The following is a 24,036-nucleotide window of genomic DNA, read 5'->3' on the forward strand; positions in this document are numbered from 1 at the left end:
TCTGGGATCATGACCTGAGGCGAAGGCAGAGGCTTTAACCCACTGAGCCACCCAGGCGCCCCTCTGTAGGTTTACTTTTGCAGGACGTTTCATAGAAACAGAGTCACTTAATACGTGGTTTTTCGTGGTGGTTTCTTTCACTTAGCATAGTGTTTTTGGAGCCCATCCATGCAGTAGTATTCAGTTATATGGATATACGACATTTGATTTCTCTATTCACCAGTTGAGGCACATTTGGGTAGTTTCTACTGTTTGGCTATTATGAAGAGGCTGCTATAAACATTCTCATGTTCAAGTCTTTCATCTCTTGGCTAGGTACCCAGAGGGAATTGTTGGATTGTATGGTAAATTTACAGTTAACTTTGGGAGGGGGGCTTTACTTCATTATTTTTATTCCTTTTTGTAGAACAGCTTTATTGAGATATAATTTGTATACCAAAAGATTCACCTGATTTACATATACAATTCACTGAATCTGTAAATTAGTATATTTACAAAGTTGTACAATCTAATCGTAGAGCACTTCTAGCACCTTGAGTCACGACATTTCCACTCCCAGCCCTAGGCTACCTCTTGTTTACTTTACTATATGAATTGGATCATGTAGTATGTGGCCGTTTTTATCCGACTTCTTTCAACGAGCATAATACTTTTAAGGTTCATCCATGTTATGCAATATATCAGTATGTCACTCCTTTTTATTGTCAAATGGTATTTCATTGTATGGACATGCCATATTTTGTTTATCCATTCACCAGTTAATGGACATTTGGGTGTTTCCACGTTTTGTCTATTTTGAATAATACTGCTATGAACATTCATGTATAAGTTTTTGTGTGGATATATGTTTTCATTTCTCTTGGGTAGATACATAGGGGTGAAATTACTGGGTCATGTAATAAGTATATATTTAACCTTTTAGGAAACTGCAAAACTGTTTTCTATAGTAGCTGCAACATTTATTTTCCCATCAGAGGGTTCCAGATTCTCCCTATTCTCATCAACACTTGTTGTTGTACTTTTTGATTGTAACCATTCTAGTGGATGTGAAGTGATGTCTCATTGTGGTTTTGTGCGGTATTTCCTTATGACCAATAATGGTGACCATCTTTAAGTGTGCTTGTTAGCTATTCATATATCCACTTTGGTGAAATATCTATTCAAATCTTTTGCCCACTTTTGAATTGGGTTGCTTGTTTAATTATTGTGTTGTAAGAGTTCTTGATGTGTTCTGGTTATATGATCAGATTTATGGATTGCAGTTGTTTTCTCCCAGGCTGTGGTTCATCTTTTCATTTTCTCAATGGTATCTACTGAAAGATATTTGAGGGGGAAAGGAACGAGACTCTGAGCTGTGCTTCAGAAAGAGTCTGGCGGCTGTGTGTAGGATTGATTGAAACAGAGAGAGACTTCTCATTAATACATCTCCTTAAATTGTAAGATAGGGAATAAGCCCAGGCCAAGTTTCTCAATATTCTCTGGGAATCAAAGGGTTATAAGCAACTATTTATTGAAGCCTGTTTACAGTCCGGTTAATCAGTAAGCCAAAATCAGTGAAACTACCCATTCTGGAGGAGTGCAAAAACCTTTCAAAAGGTTTCCCTGGATGAGGAGAAGCAGAGAGATGGGGGAGGAGAGATGAGTGGCTGTTCTAGAGCTACATAAATAATTTCCAGCTCTAAATGGGACAATTCTGAACTTCCTTGCCAGGTTCTGTCACGCTGGTGTTTACTGGTGGGGAAACCAGGAAGAGCTGGTTCTTGGTCGTTGGATTTTGACTAGTTACTGGGAGAGGTGAAGCCAATTTTAGTGGGTCTCTTTGAAAAAACCCAGCAAGATGTCAGGGCTGCTCTCAGTCTCCTTCCACCTTATCCTCCTCTTCAAGTTTGTTGCCCCAGTGACCTTTCGCCACCACCGCTATGATGATCTTGTGCGGACGCTGTACAGGGTGCACAATGAATGCCCCTACATCACGCGGGTTTACAGCATCGGGCGCAGCGTGAAGGGGAGACACCTCTACGTGCTGGAATTCAGCGACTACCCTGGGATCCACGAGCCTCGTAAGCCCTTAGCGGTTCTTGGGGTAGATGGGGCAGGACCCTTCCCTTACAAAGCCAGTAATTGGGGTGGTTTCTGGGGAAGTCCATAGACCCCTCCACCTATAAATTATCACCTTCCTCCAGCTGAGCTAAGTATTTCCCTACTTAACCCTCACATTGGCCCTGCTTCTGGGGTCCTGCAGCCCCAGTTCAGGCTCTAGTCTGTTCTTCCTTTTGAAGTTCTGTTTGCTCAAGACCTTCATGGTTAAAGGTGAGTCTTCTTCCCTGCTTCCACCGCGTCCCCCTGCCTTCCCTCCTGTTACTCTTCTTTTTTCCATGTTATTATGCTGTCTTTACTTAGTGCTTCAGAATACACAAGCAGAAACAATTAGCTCTTCTCATTCTGCCAGGAAACCTCAAAGGGTTTAGGGATGTCTCTTTGGGGAATGATCCTGGAGAGAGATTGAAGTCTTGGATATTAGTTTTATTCATTGGATTACTTTTTGTTTGTTTCTATTATAAAAGCAATCTGTGTTTAGATTGGAAGTAGAAATTAGATAAAGAAACAAGAACAAAACTCATGCATGATCCACCACTCACAGATGATCATTGTTGAATATAGTGATGCGTATCCTTCCAGATTTTGTGTATGCATGTTTAACAATCCCACATCACGCATTTTTTTATAAAAATGGAATCATACTAGAACTGCTTTTCTCACTTCATTGTCTTTCATAAATAGTACCCATGTCCATAAGTGTGCATCTACATCATATTTTCGGGCTACGTAATATTCCATTGTGTGGTTGTAGGTAACTGTTCATTGACTGATAGACATTTAAGTTGTTTCTAGTTTCTCAGTTCTTTACTTACAGCAATTGTGACATCCAAGTTATGTCAGTTCTTGCTTCAACCTGTCAGCTTCAAATCTCTCTTTCCCTTTCCACTTCCATATCCCCCACACTAGCCAAACACTATCACCACCTGCCTAAAACGCTGCACTAGGCTCCTGACTCTCCTAACCCCTACCTGCCACCACTCTCTAAACCTTCCATTTAGCACACAGATGCCAGAATACTTTCCCCAGATACTGATCTCATCCTCTCACTGCCCTGCTTAGAATCCTTCAGTGACAACCTCACACGCAGTGGATCCTGTCCCTGACAGCTTCAGAATGTTACATGGCCTGTGGGGAGGGTAGGGGTAGTAGAGTGGCAGTAGCTCAAGGAAATCTGTGCCATTAAATGAGGATAAGGACTTTGCTTTGAAGCCACGCTTGCACTGAAAACACCATGCTTTTGGCGGGGGGGGGGGGGGGGGGGAGGGGGTGGGGGGTGGGGGGGGGGGGGGGGGGTTGTTCATTGTGGAAGCTTGTAGGTGCTAGCGGACATCATAGATTAGCCCCTCGCTCCCACACCCTCTTCCACTGCCTAGCATTCCGGGTCTCCTTGAGGCTTTCTCATCCTATTCTAGTCCTCACTAAGCTCTCTTTTCTCTGATGCCCTATCATTTAGCTGTTCTTCCATGCAATCATTCATTATTCATTCCACAAATATTACTGATGATGCGCTATCTGCAAGCCTTTTGTAGGCTCTGAATAGACAACAAACAGAGAATAAAACAAAGACCACTCCCTCTCCCTCGGGGGCCTTAATTCTAGTGGTGTAAGACTGGTAACAAGTGGGTAAGTAAGTAAATGTATATTGAATCAGATGGAAAAAAGTGCTATAGAGAAAAACAACCTTTGAGAGAGAGAGAGAGAGTCTACCAATGCTGGGGAGAGAATTGTTACTGTTTAGGGTAAGTTTCTCCTTTGAGGTGGTTTTGAGCATGTGCTGGAGCGTGCTGAACTAGAGCTGGGGAGGAAAATGTCTGCAGGCAGAGGGAAGAGCAGGAGCTTGCTTGGCATGTGTGAGGAACGGCAAGGAGTCCCCTGTGGCTCCAGCAGAGTGAACAATGGGAAAGCAAGGTCGGAGCAGTATGGTTGGGGGTAGGGCTCCTGGGCAGGAGATCATGTGGTGCCTTCCAAGCCTTTGTGAAGATTTTGGCTTTTAGAGTAAAGTGAGAAGCTGCTGGAGGGTTTTAAGCAGAAAAAATGACATGATCTGGCTTAGAATTTTTTTTAAAAGACCATTCAGAATAGGGATAAATTATAAAAGACAGCTCAGAACGGGACTCAGCAAACTATAGCCTGAGGGCCAGACCCCTGTTTAGGTAAATAAAGTTTCACTGAAACACAGCCATGCCCATTTTCTTTCTTTCTTTCTTTCAAGTAAACTCTACACCAACATGGGGCTTGGACTTATGGCCCCAAGATCAAGAATCACATGTCCTACTGACTGAGCCAGCCAGGACCCCTGCCCATTTGTTTTTGTATTGACTATGTCTGCTGTTGCTGGAAGTGTCGAGTAGCTAGACAGAAACAATACAGCCCACAGTCCCAAAGTATTTACGATTTGGCCCTGCACAGAAAAAGCTTGTTGCCCATTGACTCTGGAGAATAGACTTGATGGGCGGGGCAGATGCAAGCTGTTCTAGAAGATTTCCTGTAACAAACCAGGTTGTCAGCATATGGAGCTTGAACCAAAATGATAGCAGGGGGTGTTATGAGAAGTGGTTTTATTCTGGATAAGTGGAAGGTGGGGACAAAGAATTTCATATCAAGCACCTTTAAGCACAAGACATTATACTGGGCTCTATAGGGCAGTTTATAATTGCAATTTGTCCAAAAGGGCCTCAGGAATCATTGGAAAAGACCCAGTGGAAGCGTACGATTTTCATTTATTCATTAGGGGGAAAGGTCCCTCTGCAAGGTGGGGAAACCTTGGCACTTGAACTCTTTTTCCATCTTCTCTCTTCCTGCGTCTTCTTGCCCTTGCAGTGGAGCCGGAAGTCAAGTACGTGGGAAACATGCACGGCAATGAGGCGCTGGGCCGCGAGCTACTGCTGCAGCTGGCCGAGTTCCTGTGCGAGGAGTTCCGGAACGGGAACCAGCGCATTGTGCGGCTGCTGGAGGGCACGCGTGTGCACATCCTGCCGTCCATGAACCCCGACGGCTACGAGGTGGCCGCCGCCCAGGTACCGAGCCCCGGAGCGGGGCCCTCTGCACAGCAAGGCCCTCTGACCAGTCCTCCAGGTCCCGCTGCCAGTGCCACTGTGTCATCGAGAAAAAGCCGGTGGAACTACAACACAATGTAGAGACCCGGGTTCAACCGTGTGGCAGCCTAGGCAGTGAACATGTGCTCCCTCTGAGCTTCCTTCTCTCCACACCTTTCCCGCTGACCTCCGGGTTTTATTATGAGCATCGAGAGGCAGTGTCTGTGACAATGCTTCCTAAACTGGAAAATACTAAACAGGTGTGAAGGGCTCTTGCAAAACACGCCTCCTTCCCTCGATTTTTAGCTTCGAACCCCACATACTCTTCTCCCTCCCACATCACACTTCCAATTGCGTTTGGGGGGAATAGAACTAGCTTGTCCCAGAATTGTGCGGATGGGGCTAACTCTAGATCCTTCATGCTTTGGGTTGTATTTCTTTTCTTTTTTATTGAGGTATAATTGACATATAATATTAGTTCTTGGTGTGCAACATAGTGATTGGACATTTGTGTACTTTGCTAAGTGAATACCACATTTCTGTATGGCTTTTTCCTCTACTAGTATAGTACTAAGCCTTTAAATTTTTCTAGAATTACATTGTGCAGGGATCTATGAGCTTTTACTTTATTTTCCAACATAAATTCAAAATGTCAGTGTACCTAACTTTAAATCAATGATATCTTTTTTTTTTTTTTTTTTTGTGGCTGTGCATCGGAATCATAGGTGAAGATTTTTTGAAATATAGATTCCTAGCCTTGCCCACACCCCCATCTACTGAACTGGGATTTTTCCAGGGTGAAGCCAGGCATCTGACTTACACAGTAGATATGTTCCTTTAAAAGCTATGTCTAAACTTTGGTTTGTTTGGGCTTTTGGACAAAGGGATGGGGGTTTCTAAATTAAAGAGGCTTTGTTCCCCCAACTTAAAAATGTCTATTGAGACAGTCTTGAATTTTTTTTGCCATTTTTAAGACTAAATTTCATGACTTTAAAAAAAAATTATTATGGTAAGAGCACCCATGATGAGGTCTACCTTCTTAACAAAACTTTAAGTGTACAAGACAGTATTGTTGACTATAGATACAGGTGTTGTCTCTAGTTCTGGTCTCCAGAACTTATCTACCCTCCTCAACCAAAACTTTATGTACCTTCATTAATAACTCCCCATTTCTACCTCCTCCCACCCCCACAGAGGCAACCACCCTCTACTCCCTGATTCTGTGAATCTGACCACTCTGTCCTGTACAAGTGGAACCATGCAGCATCTGTCCTTTTGGTCCATCCCATTTTAAACCTACTTGAGGATAGGGCTGGGGAGGTAAGTAGAAGAAGGGGGAGGGAATGGAGTCAAGATGTTGAATGAAACACAAATTTGCCCCCTGCAATCTCACCACTTCCTGCCAATGCAACTCAACAAATGAGAAAAGAAAGCTTTGTTTCCCCACTGGAAAATCATACAGGTGTACACTAACATCTAGAGACCTGAGTTTCCAAAGTAGCAGGAACATTTGAAAGAGATGGGAGGGGAGACCTCCAGCCTGGTTGCTCTCCTTCTATTGGCCCTTCCCAATAATTGCATTGGGGAAACAAGAATGTCAGACTTGCGTGCGTCTTTTGGAGAATGGGGGGGGTGGGATAAAGTGGGGAAAAAACCCTGACAACCCCCTAAATCCTAGAGCCATCTCCAGGGAGCCAGTCACCTTTACTTACCTACTGTGTACTTGTTCAGAGGGAGCAGATCTTGAACCTGAGCCCAAGAGAGACCCCATCAAAGTTCTCAAACTCCCAGAGCTATCTGCCATACCCAGAGAAAACCTGTCTGCGTGGCTACACAGGGGAGACCCACCTAGCCACCAAACTTTAAAGCTACCTGTAGATAAAACAGAATAACCTCCCCTCTCCCCATCCCACCGACGATTTCCAAATCTTAATCCCTAGAACATATGTCATGTTACATGATGAGGGAGAATTAAGGTTGCTGATGTACTTAAGGTTGCTAATCATCTGACCTTAAAATATCCTGGATTATTTGGATGGGTCCAATGTAATCAATCACAGGAATCCTTCAAATGTGGAAAAGGAAAACCAGAGGTCACAATCAGAGAGATTTGAAGATGTCGTGCTATTGGTCTCTAAGAAGAAAGAAGGGACATGAGCCAAGTAATGTGGGTGGCCTATAGAAGCTGGGAAAAGCTGGAAACAGATTCCCTTAGAGACCTCACAAGGAACACAGCGCTCCTGACACCTTGATTTTAGTCTTGTGAAACCCATTTCAGTCTTCTGACCTCCAAAACTATAAGATAATAACCTGTGTTTTTTAAGCCACTAAGTATGTGGTAATTTGTTACAGAAGGAAACCTAACCTGTTTATGGGAACTTTCTGTTACGGAAACTCCTCATCTGCCAGCCTTATGACCTGGCATGAGTGGTAAATCAACTGATAAGTAAATTAACATAGCTTTTTAATATGAACATTAAGAGCTACATTGATATGAATGTGCAAGTAGTGAAAAACTCCTGGAAATGAGATGAAAATCATTGTCTCATACAAGTGAAAAATCGAACTCCCAATTGAAAAATTACATGAATATTTCCCCTGAACAGAATTAATGTAGGGAACTTAAGGTAACTTAAAGAAATATTATGTTCTCAATGAGATATAAGAATAAAATATGAGAAGAATGCCATGAAAAATAGAGAAATCTAAGAACAAAGAATTTTTTAAAAAATATGAAAGTGGTATTACATCTGTGAGTTGCTGCCCAACATCCATCTGTTCACCCCACTTCCAGGAAAGGCCACCAGTTTGGGCTCTACTCTCCAGTTCACAGGGGTCCAGTGGACACTATTCCCCTTCTCCAATGCCTTACAAAACATTAAATGGAATTTCTGTTTTGTGAGGGCCTTTGAATACATCTCTATTTTACTACTTGATATATCTTAATTATTTACATATGTGTCTATCTCTTTGTATATAATATGAGTTTCTAGAAGGCTGGCATAATGTCTCATTATCTCTTTTCATAGTGTCTTTCAGAGGGCTTTGAGTAGAGAAGCATTTAAGTGAATGTTGGTTGGCTAAAAGGATGAATGAATGAGTGAATACATACCAAATAAATGCTACAATTTGAAGTGTGAGCAGAGAAATGAAGGGATCCAGGAAGTTGATGCTGCTAAGAAGAAAAATAAACAAGGATCCTAAATTTAAAAAATAAAGGGGTTGGGGGTGATTTCCACAGTACAGCTGCTTTGGAAACAGTTTAGCACTTTCTGAAAAAGTTAAATATAGACTTAAAGTATAACCCAGCAGTTCTACTAGTAGGTATCTACCCAAGAGAAGTAAAAACATACATCCATATAAAGACTTGTATGGGAATGCTCATAGCAACGTTTACACAATAGCCAAAAAGTGGAAATAATCCAAATCTCCATGTGCAGGGTCGAATAGTATCCCCCCTTCCCAAATGCATGCCTATCTGGAACCTCTGGCTGTGATCATATTAGGAAATAGGGTCTTTACATATGCAATCAAGTTAAGGTAAAATCATACTGGGATGGGGTGACTAACTCAAACATGACTGGTGTCCTTATAAGAAGAAATCTCTACAGAGACACACCCAGGGGAGAAGACCTGTGAAGATGGGAGTAGAAATTGGAGTGATGAATCTATAGCCAAGGAATGCCAAGGATGGCCACCAGCCACCAGAGGCTGGAAGAGACAAAGAAGGAGCTCCTATGGAGGTTTAGGAGCGTGGGACCCTGCTGACATCTTGATTTCAGACTTCCTGCCGCCAGAACTGTGAGAAGATACATTTTTGTTGTGAAAAGCCATCTAGTTTATGTAATTTGTTACAGCTTACAGCAGCCCTAGGAGCTAGGGATATATGATAATCTATTAACTGGTGAATAGATGAAGTTTAGTAAATCCATAGAATGGAATATTCATCAGCCATAAAAAGGGATAAAGTACTGTTATGTGCTACAACATGGAGAAACCTCAAAACCATTATGCCCAGTGATAAAAGCCAGACACGCAATGTGTTATCTCTCTTACTGAAAAAGGCAAATCTATGGAGAAAGAAAGTGATGTTCTAGGGCTGGACTAAAAATGAAGAATGACTAGATGGGCATAAGGTTTCCTTTCAGGGTGTTAGAAATCTTGATAAGTTACACTGTGCGATGCTCACATGACACTGTCAGCAGAGACTAATAATTCATTGAGTCATACACTTGAAATGGTGTGCAAATCATACCTTTTTTGGTATATAAATTAAATCTCAATAAAACTATTTAAAAAAAAATAGGGGTTCCCATTATCCTGAAACACCTTACTCTTGTTAGAGCCTCTCCTGGGTTCTCTACCGTTAGCGTACAGGGAGACTTGAACCACACCACTGGGTCTTTAGATGAATTAAAGAAGAAAATTCTACATCAGTCGATAGATTAAACTAATGCCCCTCAATACTATGCTACATAGTATTCTTCAACGATAGGATTCAGCCTGAAACCTTCCTTTTTCTCTTCATTTTCCCACTAGGGCGCAGACAGTTCTGGGTATCTGGTTGGCAGGAACAATGCAAATGGAGTGGACCTGAACCGCAACTTCCCGGATCTCAACACCTACATCTACTACAATGAGAAACACGGAGGCCCCAACCACCACTTGCCTCTTCCAGACAACTGGAAAAGTCAGGTAGGAGACGAAATTTGCATGCAGAAGCAGGTAAATAAACATCTGGAATTTCTAGCAACCTTCCTATCAATTAAGCAAGAACTAAGCATCAGTTCAACTCCATGTTAATCTGACCAGAGCAGTAGGAGCGGTTAGCTTCCGTTCTTTGTATCCATTCTCTCCCCACAGCAACCCCAGCAGAACACCCCTCATGGAGCACATGCTGTTTGATGTTAGTGGCCATGGTAGTCAAGGCAAAGCGCTATCCCACAGCTGCATGGTACTTTACACTTGTACAAAATTCTTTCTTAGTCAGCATTTCAAGTGATTGTTCTAACACTGTGCGGTGAATGCATGGAGCGTTCATCCATCCCTGTTTCACAGCTTGCACAGCTAATAAGTGATGGACTCAGGATTAAACACCAGGTCTTCTGACTCGGAAGCCAACGTTCTTTCTCCTGCACCATACTGTCAACAGAGGACTCTAGCATTCTATAGAGTAGTCTCTCTTACATGTGATGCACTGTGTGCACACCAACAATTAGCTATAGAAGGAGGTGCAGGGAGCTCTGAGCTCTCCAACCATGCTACCCCTCTTCAGACCAACCCTCCCTCCCTTTTTCTAAATAGACTTGATTTTTTTTCATCCAACAAGAAGCCACAACTTTACGAATCATAGAAACAGTACAAATTTTAAACCAAGCTATGGTTATTTTTTTGAAACACCAAAAACCAGGTCCTCCGTTTTGCTATGGTTACATGGTTTATTATGTAATAGCATTCCTGCTGTTCGGGTTTGGACTGCGTTTGCTCCTGACACATTTGCTTGTGATGTGACCAATTCTATGTCCTTAACCTCTACACCTGTTTGATCAACCTCTTCCTCTTCACTCTCCTTGAGTACAATTCAAGCCCGTGTGTTTTCTTGAATGTCTGAGATAGCTTCACCTTGAACTTTGAATTTCTCAGCAGATGCTAGTTGCACCTGCTAAGATAAGTCTTCGGTAATAGACTTTATTTTTTTATAGAGCAGTTTTAGATTCACAGCAAAATTGAGGGGAAAGTACAGAGTTCGCATGTACCCCCAGCTTTCCTTGATCAACCTCCCCCATCAGAGTGGTAATTTGTTACAATCAAAGAAGTAGGCTGACTCAACATCATCACCCAAGTCCGTAGTTAACGTTAGTGTTCACTCTTCATGTTGTACATTCTCTGGGTTTTCACGAATGGGTCATGGCCTCTGTCCTCTGCTATAGTTTCATGCTCAATGGTTTCACTGCCTTAAATGCTCTCCTTTCAGCTGTTTTGTTTATCGGGATTCCACATGCGATTTCATTTTGAAAAAGACTCCATCTACTTAATTTTTTAAACCATCAGACAAAAGACCAAAATTTCCCCGCCTACACTTCTCATATCCAGGAGGATGCTCTTTGTTGTACTCAGACATGCCCTCTTCTCAGACCATTTCCTGACAGACTCATTTGCATAGCCATTTGGCACCTCTGGTTGCCACTTCACCGCCAGGCCCTCATCTCTCCACAGGTGGAACCGGAGACACAGGCTGTGATCCAGTGGATCCGCTCCTTCAACTTCGTTCTTTCAGCCAATCTCCACGGAGGGGCAGTGGTGGCCAATTACCCATATGACAGATCCCTTGAACATCGGGTCCGAGGGTTCCGCCGGACTGCCAATACCCCCACACCCGACGACAAGCTTTTCCAGAAGGTATGCAGAATGGCAGCTTGTTTGGCCAGAGGCACCTGGGGCTCAGGGGAGTATTGGAGGGGGTCTAATGTATAAGGTTATGGTGATATGGCTACATTAAGGAAAAATAGACCATGTACATGAAAAAACATTTACATAATAGTTCAAAACAGCAGGAGAATAAAAAATCAGATTATTTTATAGTTAATATATTATTAATAAATATTAATATAATAATTGGCATTATTAATTCATTGATTAATGAATTCCATAGAGAATAACACCAGCTATTGCTTTGCAACGCAAATAAATTATTATACAGCTCTTCTTCTTTTTTTTTAAGATTTTATTTATTTATTTGACAGAGAGAGATCACAAGTAGGCAGAGAGGCAGGCAGAGAGAGAGAGGAGGAAGCAGGCTCCCTACCAAGCAGAGAGCCCAATGCGGGACTTGATCCCAGGATCCTGAGATCATGACCTGAGCCGAAGGCAGAAGCTTAACCCACTGAGCCATCCAGGCGCCCCCAGAATACAGCTCTTCTAACTCTAGTCCACCACACGCATGCATGCGCATGCGCGCGTGCGCGCGCGCACACACACACACACACACACACACACACACACACCCACCATCTTCCTATGCCTGCTGGTGTTTTCTTTCACTGAACCAAGTAATCAGTTGTGTATACAAAGTGGTTTCGTGGTGTCACCCTGTTCTGAGTAGGAGCATTGTTGTATGAGTTGGGAATACTCAGGTTATTTTCCATCCGATATACCTACAGCTGGCCAAGGTCTACTCGTATGCACATGGATGGATGCACCAAGGTTGGAACTGTGGGGATTATTTCCCAGATGGCATCACCAATGGGGCTTCCTGGTATTCTCTCAGCAAGGGTAAGAAGAATGCTGGGTACAACAGTGTTGCAAGCTGAAGTGGAATGGATGGAGCTCATCTCCGTTTCTCAGGGAAATAATAGGAATACCACAGAATTTCACATTTAAGCAGAGATCTGAGAAATGAAGTCTTAAGCTGGCATTTAATGTCATCTTGTGATTATTTAAAATGAGCGTAGGGACACCTAGTGGTCCTTTAAAACTGGTGGTTTACACAGTAGATCAGGGCATAGGAGAGAAATAATGTAGTCAGGTGATTAAGAATGTGGCTCTAAAGGTATATTGGGTTGAAACCTGGCTTGTCCATTTATCAGTTATGTGGCTTCGGGGTAATTACTTAACCTCCCTATGCTTTGGTTTCTCACTTGTACTTTGACAAATACTTGCCAGGTGCCTGGGTGGCACAGCCGGTTAAGCATCTGACTTTTGATTTTAGCTCAGGTCATGATCTCAGGTCATGAGATTGAGCCCCACATTGGGCTGCATGCTGGGTGTACAGCCTGGTTAAGATTCTCTCTCTCTTCACCTCTCCTCCTGTCCCTTCCCCCACCACGATCTCTCTCAGATTAAAAAAAGAAGAAAGAAAGAATAACAATACTTGTGTTGTAAATTTGATGTGAATATTAACCGAAACAATGTGCATAAAGCATTTGGAAATGCCTGGCTTATAAATGTTAGGGTCTTCTCTTTTTTCCTGTAAGACTTATTTATTTGTTAGAGAAAAAGAGAGCACAAGCAAGGGGAGGAAGGAGAGAGGGAGAAGGAGAAAGAGAATCTCAAGCAGACTACTCAATGAGCACAGAGCCCGACCTGGGGCTTGATCTCACAACCCTGAGATCATGACCTGAGCAGAAATCAAGAGTCAGGTGCTTAACTGACTGAGCCACCCAGGTGCCCCAAATGTTAGGGTCTGTTTTTTTTTTTTCTTTTGTTTTTAGTATTTTTTGATTTATTCATTTGAGAGAGCATGAGAGCTAGAGCATGAGCAGGGGATAGAGAGTCCGAGGGAGAGGGAGAAGCAGACTCCCCACTGAGCAGGGAGCCTGATGTGGGGCTTGATCTCAGGACCCCAGTGTTCATGACCTGAGCTGAAGGCAGATGCTCAGCAACTGAGCCACCCAGCCATCCCTATTAGGATCTTTTCTAAGTAGCAGGGAGCTATGCTTTACATAGCAACAGATGGCAAAAGGAGCTGGCCTGGACACCCAACAGTTCCTCTACTATGTGCTCTCCCTACCCTACCTGCCCATCTCCTGTGAGCCAGCATTTGCCATGGACATTGACTATTGATGGCATAGCAGAACCTCCAGCAAGAGGCTTCTCTCTATTCCCTGGGCCTTTCCCAACACCAAGGGTTGAGATAGAACCTCTGTTTATGAACTTTTGGTAGATAGAGAACCTAAAGATAAGGAAGAGGCTGAAACAGGAAGCCAGGTTCTTTTAGTCATCATATTTTAGCAGCTAGCCATACTTTCAAATCTGACCTGGACAGAGCACAGGTAACAGAAAGCTCACTGGTAAGAGCTGAGCTTATCGCTGGTTCTACGACAAGTAGAGAGGAGGAAGGTTAGGGAGTCACCAAGTACTGGGAGGTGACAGACTTCTTGTGGCTGAAAACTTGCTTGAGCACAAGGTGAGAAGGTTTTGTTGAACTTTAATATTATTTTTTTTAGTTTGTACTAGGAAACCAATAGGTCATCTTGCCCTCCAATTTAAAATATGAACTATACTTTTTCAAATTGCATTTGTTTCTCCCTACCCTTTCTCATCATCTGGGAAAGCATGGTCCATGTTTCCAGTGAAAATCATTGCCCTAAAATAAGCTGATACAATTCCAATATTATTCAGCTCATTACAGTGGTTGTTCCCACAGTGTGCTCTCTGGACCAGCGCCATTAGCATCATCTGGGAACTTGTTAGGACTGCAAATTGGGAAGGGGAGCTCACCCCCTACCCACTGAAACCCTAGTTAAGACCCAGCAACTGTATCTGGCTGGAAGGCACAACTTTCTCGATTATTCTGATGCAGAGAGTGATCCAGTGAAAGAGGTGCAGTTCTCCAATTTTCCCTGTTCTCTCTATAACACCCGCTTATGCTCATCAGCTTAGAGCAGGTGAAGGTGATTAGATGAAATTTTTTTAAAGATTTTATTTATTTATTTCACAGACAGAGATCACAAGTAGGCAGAGAGGCAGGCAGGGAGAGAGGGGGAAGCAGGCTCTCTGCCAAGCAGAGAGCCTCATGCGGGGCTCGATCCCAGGACCCTGGGATCATGACCTGAGCTGAAGGCAGAGGCTTTAACCCACTGAGCCACCCAGGTGCCCCAGATGAATCGTTTTTTGCCCAAATACCCTGGCAATATAAACACCACTCTAATAAATCAGGAACATATTTAAAAAATGATCGATTCCACTGGAGAGTCCAGAAGATAGAAGCAGACAGGCATTCAATGGAAGAAAACTATAGCTGCCTTCTGTTTTTTCAGGGTCCTGCTTTTCTAGGTTAACTATTTTCAGGTCACTCCTGTGTTCTCAGATAGGAGGAGGGATGTGAAAGCAAGATATTCATCTTTAACGTCCACGGTCTGAAGAACATCATCACCCAAAGAGAAGATCTGTCCCCTTGGAAGCAATACATGTGCAGAGTCTAATATCAAGGCACCACTAACCAGCAGACTTTGGAAATGCGGAGGGTCAAGGAGTGAATTTAAGGGATGAAATGCGGAGGAGGAAAGGATGAGGGTGACAAAATGGGCATTTATGAAGAGAGAAAACTAGGAAGTTGGGGAAAGGTTTTGGAGGAGATAAATGGAGACCAGGAGGTAGAATAGAAGGTCATGGGGGTCACAGAGCAATTGTGATTATGGAGAGTTGAGTGGGGGCATTGGTGGGATTCAGTTTATACAGATCTGCCTCTGCCCTCTTCCTCTTAGGAATGCAAGACTTTAACTATCTCCATACCAACTGTTTTGAGATCACACTGGAACTGAGTTGTGACAAGTTTCCTCGCCAAGAGGAATTACAGCGTGAGTGGCTGGGTAATCGAGAAGCTCTAATCCAATTCTTGGAACAGGTAAAATCCCATTCTTGAACTTTCCTGGTTACAGAAAGAGAAGTGTTTTCTGATGGTAGGCAAGGATTTTTGTGAAGCTCAGTTCTGACTTTGACTTCGACTTTATACCATACATTTGGGCTTCTTCTACCCATCAGATTTAGTCGTTCAACATCATTGAGCACAGTTATCTGTCAGAAATGGTACCATATGCTGGGTGTTATGGGCAAACAAATAGCCCTGCCCATATAAAGTTTGTATTCTAGGGTGGAGAGACAGACACTAAACAAAATAATAAAGTGAATTTTATAGCATGTTAAGTACAAAATCCAATGAAGAAGGCCTTACAGAGAAAATGACATTTAAACAGACTTGAAGAAGGTGAGAGAGAGAATCATGCAGCTTTCTAGGGAAGCAAGGGCTCCCCAGTAAGGACAACACAGGAAATGCAAAGCCCAAAACAAGTAGTCATTAGGGAAATGCAAATCAAATATACACTTCTTAGGATGGCTTTTATTAAAAAAAAAAAAATTGCCATAAAAGATAGACAGTAGCAAGCGTTGGCAAGGATGTGGAGAATTAGAACCCTTGTGTATTATTTTTTTTTAAGATTTTATTTATTTATTTGACAGAGAAATCACAAGTAGGCAGAGAGGCAGGCAGAGAGAGAGGGGGAAGCAGGCTCCCCACTGAGCAGAGAGCCTGATGTGGGGCTGATCCCAAGACCCTGGGATCATGACCTGATCCGAAGGCAGAGGCTTAACCCACTGAGCCACCCAGGCACCCCACCTTTGTGTATTATTGCCAGGAAAGTGAAATGATGCAGCTACTATGAAAAGTAGTATGTGGTTCCTCAAAAATTAATTGTAGAATAGCCTACAGTGGTGATCCAGCAATCCCACTTCCAGGTATAGATCCAAAAGAACTGAAAGCAGAATCTCAAAAAGATACTTGTACACCAATGCTAATATCAGCATTATTCACAGTAGCTGAAAGTAACTATGACCCAGCTTGTGAGTGGATAAATGAAATGTGGTTTGGACATACAATGGAATATTTTCAGCCTTAAAAAAAAAGGAGGTGGGGGGGATTCTGCAGATATGCTGCAACATGGATGAATTCTGAGGACAGTATACAGAGAGAAATAACCCAGTCACAAAAAGATAAATATTGTATAATTTTGCTTATATGAGTAGTCAAATCCATAGAGACAGAGAATAGACCAGTCTCATTTTCTGCCTTAGATTTTCACAGGATCACTTCGAGCATGCTGTTGAGTAGAGATGGTCGGGAAAAGGACGGCGGGGAAACCAGCTAATTAAGGGGCTATTACCATAATCTTTGTGAAGATCAATTGTAAAAATATAAGAGAAAGGGCTTTGAGGACTCCCAAACACTGAACACATGTCTTGTGGTCATAACCATGCACTGTAAACTTTCCCGCAGGTACACCAGGGCATCAAAGGAATGGTGCGTGATGAGAATTATAATAACCTTGCGGAGGTTGTCATTTCTGTTAGTGGGATTAATCATGACATCACTTCAGGTAGGTGGCCATGCTTAGTGCAGTGAGAAGGAGGCCTTCATGTCCTCACCTTTATTCAGCATGATCAGGAGGCCAGTTTGTAAGCCAGCGAGACTAGCAGGGGTGTCAAGGACATTGGGGTTGGGGACAGGAGAAAGGAAGGATGCTAGACATAGAGACAATGAACTAAGAGGCCAGGACTAGGAAGATGTAACTTCTCTCTCAGCATTTAGGAGTCACTGCCTCATATACCTTAGGGGGTGTTTTCTGGGTTTGAGATATTGGTACTGGTGCGAAATGGGGTTGAAGAAGACTATAAAACTGACATTTAGACTTGTCCTGGACCCAGGCATTTCACGACACCTCCATCCAGGGAGAAGTTAGCAAGATGCTTTCTATAGGCTTATTGTAGGGCAAGAGTGATAGTGGAGGCAGATCTTGAAACCAACCTGGAACCTCCTAGAATGGTACAGAATATTTCATATGCACAGGTGTTGCAAACTGCCCCAGCCAAATTTGATCATGCACAACTCTTAGGTTTTTCTTTTTCCTTTTTTTTTTTCTTGATGTTTGTTTTGGCATTAATGTAGAACAGTAGCTATCCGTGGCCAGGGGTGGGTAAAATTTGCCTACCTCCCACAACCTCTATACAAGCAAGGCTCAGCCCCATTTTACAACACTGATGCCTAATACCACACAGGTATCTTACAGTTCAGACTTACAGTCCTGGTTAAACCGGATGGAATCTCAGAGATAACTAATATTACTGGAGGTGGATCCCAACCTGAAAGGCTCATTCAAGGCAAAAGCAGCAACATTCTAAAGGCAGGATTCTATAGCCTCATAGTCAAGCATCAGACAACCATAATCCTCCCTGCTGGTGGTTGGACCCAGGACCATTTAGGCATCAAACCTGAGGCATCCCTCAGAACTTCAGGGCTTGCTAGATTTTTATATCATATTCATACACAGACAGGGAATGTCTCTGAAACATTCTAGACAATCAGTATATGTTGAATAATACTAATTCCACCAATAAGAATCCACTTTCAACACTGATTATGTTAAATTAACAGACTACTCATTTCACCACTGAAAAAGCTCATTGTAACATTCATTATGCTATTTAGAAGAGCATCTAGTGCTGATTACAGAGGAAGATAGCCGAAGCCCTTATGATAGCTCTATCTGGAATTGGGCCTTTCTGATATAATGCTAGCTAACCATTCAGGGGTGTAAATCCCCAAGTAAGAAGATGACAGCCCCTGATGTATAACTTACACTACCCAACATATGCATAATAACTCACTGCTTTTGCAAAAGTACTTTCAAAGGAATTAGACATTTAGTAGGGGGCAGAGAAGAGACTTCTCTAGTATTTATAGTCAGTTCCATTATTAATTGCATTTATTATTTCAATTATTCATTGCTTAAAAGAAACTTCAAAGGCATGGTTACAACTGATTCTAAAGATATACAAAATCATTAGCCAAAATGTTATATCCCTGCCATAAGAAAAATGGGCTTTCTTTTGAATTTTATTTTCCCTATTAGAAGGTGATGGAAGAAATATTAAAAGTAGAATTCTCAAAATCAGAGTTTTAGTGGTTATTTAGTCCAGCCCTCCTGATTAAGAGAAGATTACACACATACAACACCAGTGACAGCTGGTTTTCTAACATGAGGCTGTCATGTCCTTTAGTGCAGGACCACGTCCATCAGTGCAGGTTGTGCACTGCATAATTGTGTGGCTTTTCCATGGACACTAATTCATTCTCTGCTTCAGTGCTCACAATTTCATAAGGCAGTCCATTTCTTTTTTGATAATCACTCTGTCACCGTAGTTTTGCTTCTGTCTAGCAAAATCTTCCTCCTACAATTTAAACTCATAGTTCTCATTCTTATTTTTTTAGGTAGATGTCGTTTCTTCACAGTGGCTTTTCAAACATTGAAACAGAAGTTTCATGTAGTTTCTTTACCATATAAAACATTCATATATCTTTCAGCCTTTCTCCAAGTGACCCTTTCCTGGACTTGAGTTTGTTTTAAAATACAGGGTATAGAATTAAATGCAATACTGTGAGTACAGAGCACATTGAAACTTCTACTCCCCATGAGCTGAGAAGCCTGTGTTCTTGCTACATAAAATAGCCTAAGATTGTTTTAGATCTTAGCCAGTTTCATCATGCTATTTTAAAAAATCAAGCTTGTGGTCAGCTAAAACCCTCAAATCATTTTTCATAGCAAGGCCCCAAGTGGCAGATTTCTAATCAGCAGACTGAGTTATGTTCTTGTAACTTTTAGGTGACCGTGGTGATTACTTCCGGCTGCTGCTTCCAGGTACCTACACTGTCACTGCCACAGCACCTGGGTTTGACCCAGAGACAGTAACTGTGACCGTGGGTCCTGGGGAACCAAAACTGGTGAGTTAGGCTGACCTTCACAGAGCACTGTAAAGATCACTTACAACCTCTTGCTTGGTTCTAGTCTCTGCCGAACTTCCTTCTTTCACTTAAAAAAAAAAAAAATTCATTGCTCTCATATGCTTATTTTTCTCCTGTCATTCTCCTATTATATCCTTCCCTTTTCCTTTCAGCTTTTTCTCTTTCTTCTGTTTAACATAGCATAATGATGAAAAGGGCTATCTTATAAACCTGGCTCATTTGTCTACAGCCCTTGGACAAATTACCTAATTAGTCTTCCTTAGTTTCTTCCTCTGTAAATTGGTGATAACAGCACCTCCTTTATATGCTTGGGATGAGAAAGTGCATATAAAGCATTTAGGACAGTGACCTACGTATCAAAAGTGCTTAACAAATGATAGTTGGTAAATCCCGGAGACCTTGCCCCAATACACGGACACTTTCGGGTGGCCAGCTTCTGTGCCATCAGCTGGGACTACCACCAGATGGCGCTCTAGCCCCTTCTGGTCCCCTGTGTGCCAGTTTTTGGCCACTCACCTCAGCAAAAGAGCCATTTGCTCTCCAGAATTCAGCTCTCCATGGCCGTCTCTTAGAAGCAGGACGAGAAGCAAGGAACATTTTTTACCTACTGGCTGGACCTTTTCAGCTTTGCTCATCTTAGATTAGGATCTCAGAGCTAAAAAACCTCAGAGATTATCAACACTAATCTTCAGATTTCTCAAATGGGGAAAAGGTAATGAGGTTGTCCTATTTAATGAGGTCCTATGGACCTTGTTTCCCACAAGTCCGATCTTCCCTAGGGCCTCCAGACTCTGTCCAGTTCCTTCTCTATACAACCCCAACCCCAGAGCTTAGCCAACTGGTTTGCCCCTTTCCCTGTTAACACTGTGCCGTCAAGTAGCTTGTTTTTTCAAATACAGTTACAGATACCATTCACTGAATGGTTACTATGTATGAGACACTGTATGAGAGCTTTCTAGAATGATCTCGTTTAACCTTAACAACAGCTCTGTCAGGGGCATGTAAGTATTACCATTTATGGCCAAGGAAACTGTAACTCAGAGAAGGTAAGAAGCATGCCCAGTGTCATGCAGCCAGTAAGTGGAGCCACCACTGCAACCTCTCTTGGGCCTTCAAGGCTGCCTTCTTAGCCAGCATGTTACAGGGCCTCATACTAAGCTTACAGCCTGTGTTCATAACCCCTTATTTTAACATAATGATCCAAATAAAGAGTTCTTTACATCCTCTGAAAAGTCCTCTGAAATTTCTAGATAGCTCCCCCTTTCCCTTCTCTTCCCTCTATTCCTAGCTTCTGCATATTATAAACTACTTCTATTTGTAGATGCAGGAAGCAAAGACTAACTCTGCCATGGCAGCCTGTTATATGGTCCCAGTGTCCCAACCAACTTTCTCTCCCCCCCACGCCTTTTTAAAAATTTAATATCAATTTAAGTAACATATAGTGTATTACTAGTTTCAGAGGTAGAATTTAGTAATTCATCTGTTGCATGTAACACCCAATAGTCATTACATCCCATGCCCTCCTTAATGCCCATCACCCAGTTACCCCAGCCCCCCAGCCCCTCCCAACAAGCAACCCTCAGTTTGTTTCCTATAGTTAAGAGTCTTATGGTTTGTCTCCCTCTCTGATTTCATCTTCTTTTATTTTTCCTTCCCTTCTCCTATGTTCATCTGTTTTGTTTCTTAAATTCCAATGTTTGTTTCAATGAGTGAAATCATATGATGCTTGTCTTTCTCTGGCTGACTTAGTTTGCTTAGCACAATACCCTCTAGTTCCATCCACATCATTGCAAATGGCAAGAGTTCATTGCCTCTGATGGCTGAGTAGTATTCCATTGTATGTATGTGTGTGTGTGTGTGTGTGTGTGTGTGTGTGTGTGTCTATATATATATATAGACACATATATATATGCCTCCATGTCCTGAGTTGGGAACTCTCCTATATATACTTATATATATATAAGTATATACATATATATATATATATATATATACACACACACACACACACACACACACACATACACATATCACATCTTCTTTATCCATTCATCTGTCAAGGAACCTCTGGAGTCTTTCCATAATTTGGCTATTGTGGACATTGTTGCTATAAATATTGGGGTACAGGTGCCTCTTTGAATCACTATGTTTGTATCTTTTGGATAAATACATAGTATTGAAATTGCTGGGTCATAGGGTAGCTCTGTTTTTAACTTCTTGGGGAACCTCCATACTGTTTTCCAGAGTGGCTGCACCAGCTTGCATTCCCACCAACAGTGTAGGAAGGTTCCCCTTTCTCTGCATCACTGCCAACATCAGTCATTTCCCGAGTTGTTAATTTCAGTCATTCTGACTGGAGTGAGGTGGTATCTCATTGTGGTTTTGATCTGTGTTTCCTGGATGCCAAGTGATATAGGGCATTTTTTCATGTGTCTGTTGGCCATTTGGATGTCTTCTTTGGAGAAATGTCTGCTCACATCTTCTGCCCATTTCTTGACTGGGTTATTTGTTCTTTGGGTGTTGAATTTGATAAGTTCTTTATAGATTTTAGATACTAGCCCCTTGTCTGATAAGACATTTGCAAATATCTTCTCCTGTCCCCTTTTCTTGTTCTACCCTAAAATCCAAAGACTAATTGGCAACTGCGTCCATGAGCCCTGCCTTACAGGTGCTTTTCAGTGTCAGATTCGAACAACAACAAATCTGCTGGAGTCATGTATCCTACTGCAAAAGATTTCATTTCCTTTGTCACATAGCCTTTAAATAAATCAAGATAACCTATCATTGTGTCACATATAACCAAAAAAGAGAAAACAATTGTCTTTTGGATAAAATTCCCAGAGAGGAAAACAGCAAAGAATCCATTTGTTGATAGCAGTAGAACTTATCTCTCTTTTCATTTTGAAGCAGAGATCCATCTGGCTGGGGGAAGAAAAAAGGAGAAAAAAAAAAAGGTTATTTACTAGAGGGTTTTCCTGTTACAGTTAAGACTCTTTCAAATATCTCCCAGAGTCATCCAGTGTCCTCTTTGCTTTTCCCCACATCTGGCCAATGTCAGGCTCCTTTCCTTCTTCTCTGTCCTTCCCTCGTTTTGTGGCCTTCTCTCTCTCTTTCCTAGATCTCTGAATTACTATATACGAAATGCTAATGACACAGTACAGTTAGCTCTGATTCCCTCTACTTCGGGGAACTAGCAGAAAAGCTGGCTATGGATCTTTGTGGAAGAGGCAGAAAATAACCCCAGGGAGAGCTTTTGTCTGTTGTTCAACTCCCAGCTGGCTTCAGCAGCTCAAACTGTTCCAAGGGCCTAAAAGCCAAGGATCCCTCAGGGGAGTGTGGTTAGAACACTGTGCCACTCCGTCTTGCTAGGATGGTTCCACAGCCAGCAGATCCTACACTTGTCAGTCAGAACCATCTTTAGGTCTGCATGCCATGGCCAGTGGGCAAGTTTCAATGTATTGCTGGAAAGGATGCATTCCTTGCACATGGAAGTTTGGAATTTAAGAAGCCATGTAATAATCTGTGTCACCTCTACTATCTACATTTTCAAGCAGTTATGGCCGCAAGTCTCGATCCGAAGGTCAGAGGTATTCATTGACATGCCTGAGCACGGCACCTGTGATTCACACATTGGCATAAAGGGGATCATTATAGCACCATCAATCATAGCTCCTGTCCTCAGTGACAATATTAATGAACTTGTTGTTTGAGGTATAGATGTAATTTTCTTCTAATAATTAAAAATAAAGTTACATTAAGTTCATCCAGGTATACCTTGTGTATCACCAGTGATTATATACCACTTCTTGGGACCAATAGCCAAGCCTGACACCACCAGGGCTGCTGCTAATAATGTTCTTTAGTCCCCTGCTCTTGGGACCCAGAACTGTGGGGAGACCAGGTCCAGACAGGTCTTCCCCAATTTCAATTCCAGGAAACAGAACACTTTCCTAACTGCTGCTTTTTTTCTTCCAGGTTAACTTCCATCTCAGGAGAAGCGTCCCTCAAACAGCCCCACCGAGGAGAGTTCCCAACTCAGGACATGGAGGCAGAGGCAGACCAAAGCAAGTGCAGTCCCAGGTCAGCCAGGAAGGAGGAGATGGCGATGACGCAGCCCCAGAGTCCCTGCCTGAGATCCACACTACTGGGGCCACACAGTAGAAAGGCTTGTTCCCACCTTCCCATCACATGAAGCTTTCTTTCTATTTTATTATCTGGTACATATTTAAATACAACCATATTCAGAACAATTCAGAATGGTCTCTGTTCCCGGGGTGAGATCCTCTGATGTGGCAGTGCATCCAATCAGCGGATTCAGTAAGATTTTCCAATTCTGGGGCTATGGTTTGGATCCAGAAGGCTCCACGTCAGTCAACACTGCATCTGGAGACCAGCGGCTGGTTGGCCGTCTACCTCCAGAGTCCAGCCCCAAGCCTGCAACATAGCAGGCACTCGGGAGATTCCGGAATGCATGGCTGAAAGGCCAAGATGATTCATCATTGGTGTTGTTCCCATAGCAAGGCCAGGTGACCAAGTCTTCGGCCATCCCAGAGGACTATTTCAACAATAGCCAACAGTTTCTTAATAAGAAACAGACTTCACTCACAA

At 42.6% G+C, this 24,036-nt stretch overlaps 1 protein-coding gene across 1 annotated transcript; it reads left to right on the forward strand.

The window, feature by feature from the left end:
- The first annotated feature begins 1,391 nt into the window (after positions 1-1,391).
- CPN1 (carboxypeptidase N subunit 1) lies at positions 1,392-23,679 on the forward strand. The gene is made up of 9 exons (XM_032882405.1): positions 1,392-2,060; positions 4,921-5,117; positions 9,675-9,830; positions 11,352-11,534; positions 12,296-12,407; positions 15,341-15,480; positions 16,906-17,005; positions 19,289-19,407; positions 23,404-23,679. The coding sequence occupies exons 1-9, from the start codon at positions 1,838-1,840 to the stop codon at positions 23,587-23,589; spliced, it is 1,416 nt and encodes a 471-aa protein (XP_032738296.1). The 5' UTR covers positions 1,392-1,837; the 3' UTR covers positions 23,590-23,679.
- The last annotated feature ends 357 nt before the right edge of the window (positions 23,680-24,036 follow it).

The sequence above is a fragment of the Lontra canadensis genome, unplaced genomic scaffold (assembly GCF_010015895.1).
Source record: "Lontra canadensis isolate GAN:19392208 unplaced genomic scaffold, GSC_riverotter_1.0 scaffold3, whole genome shotgun sequence".
NCBI classification, from domain to species: Eukaryota; Metazoa; Chordata; class Mammalia; order Carnivora; family Mustelidae; genus Lontra; species Lontra canadensis.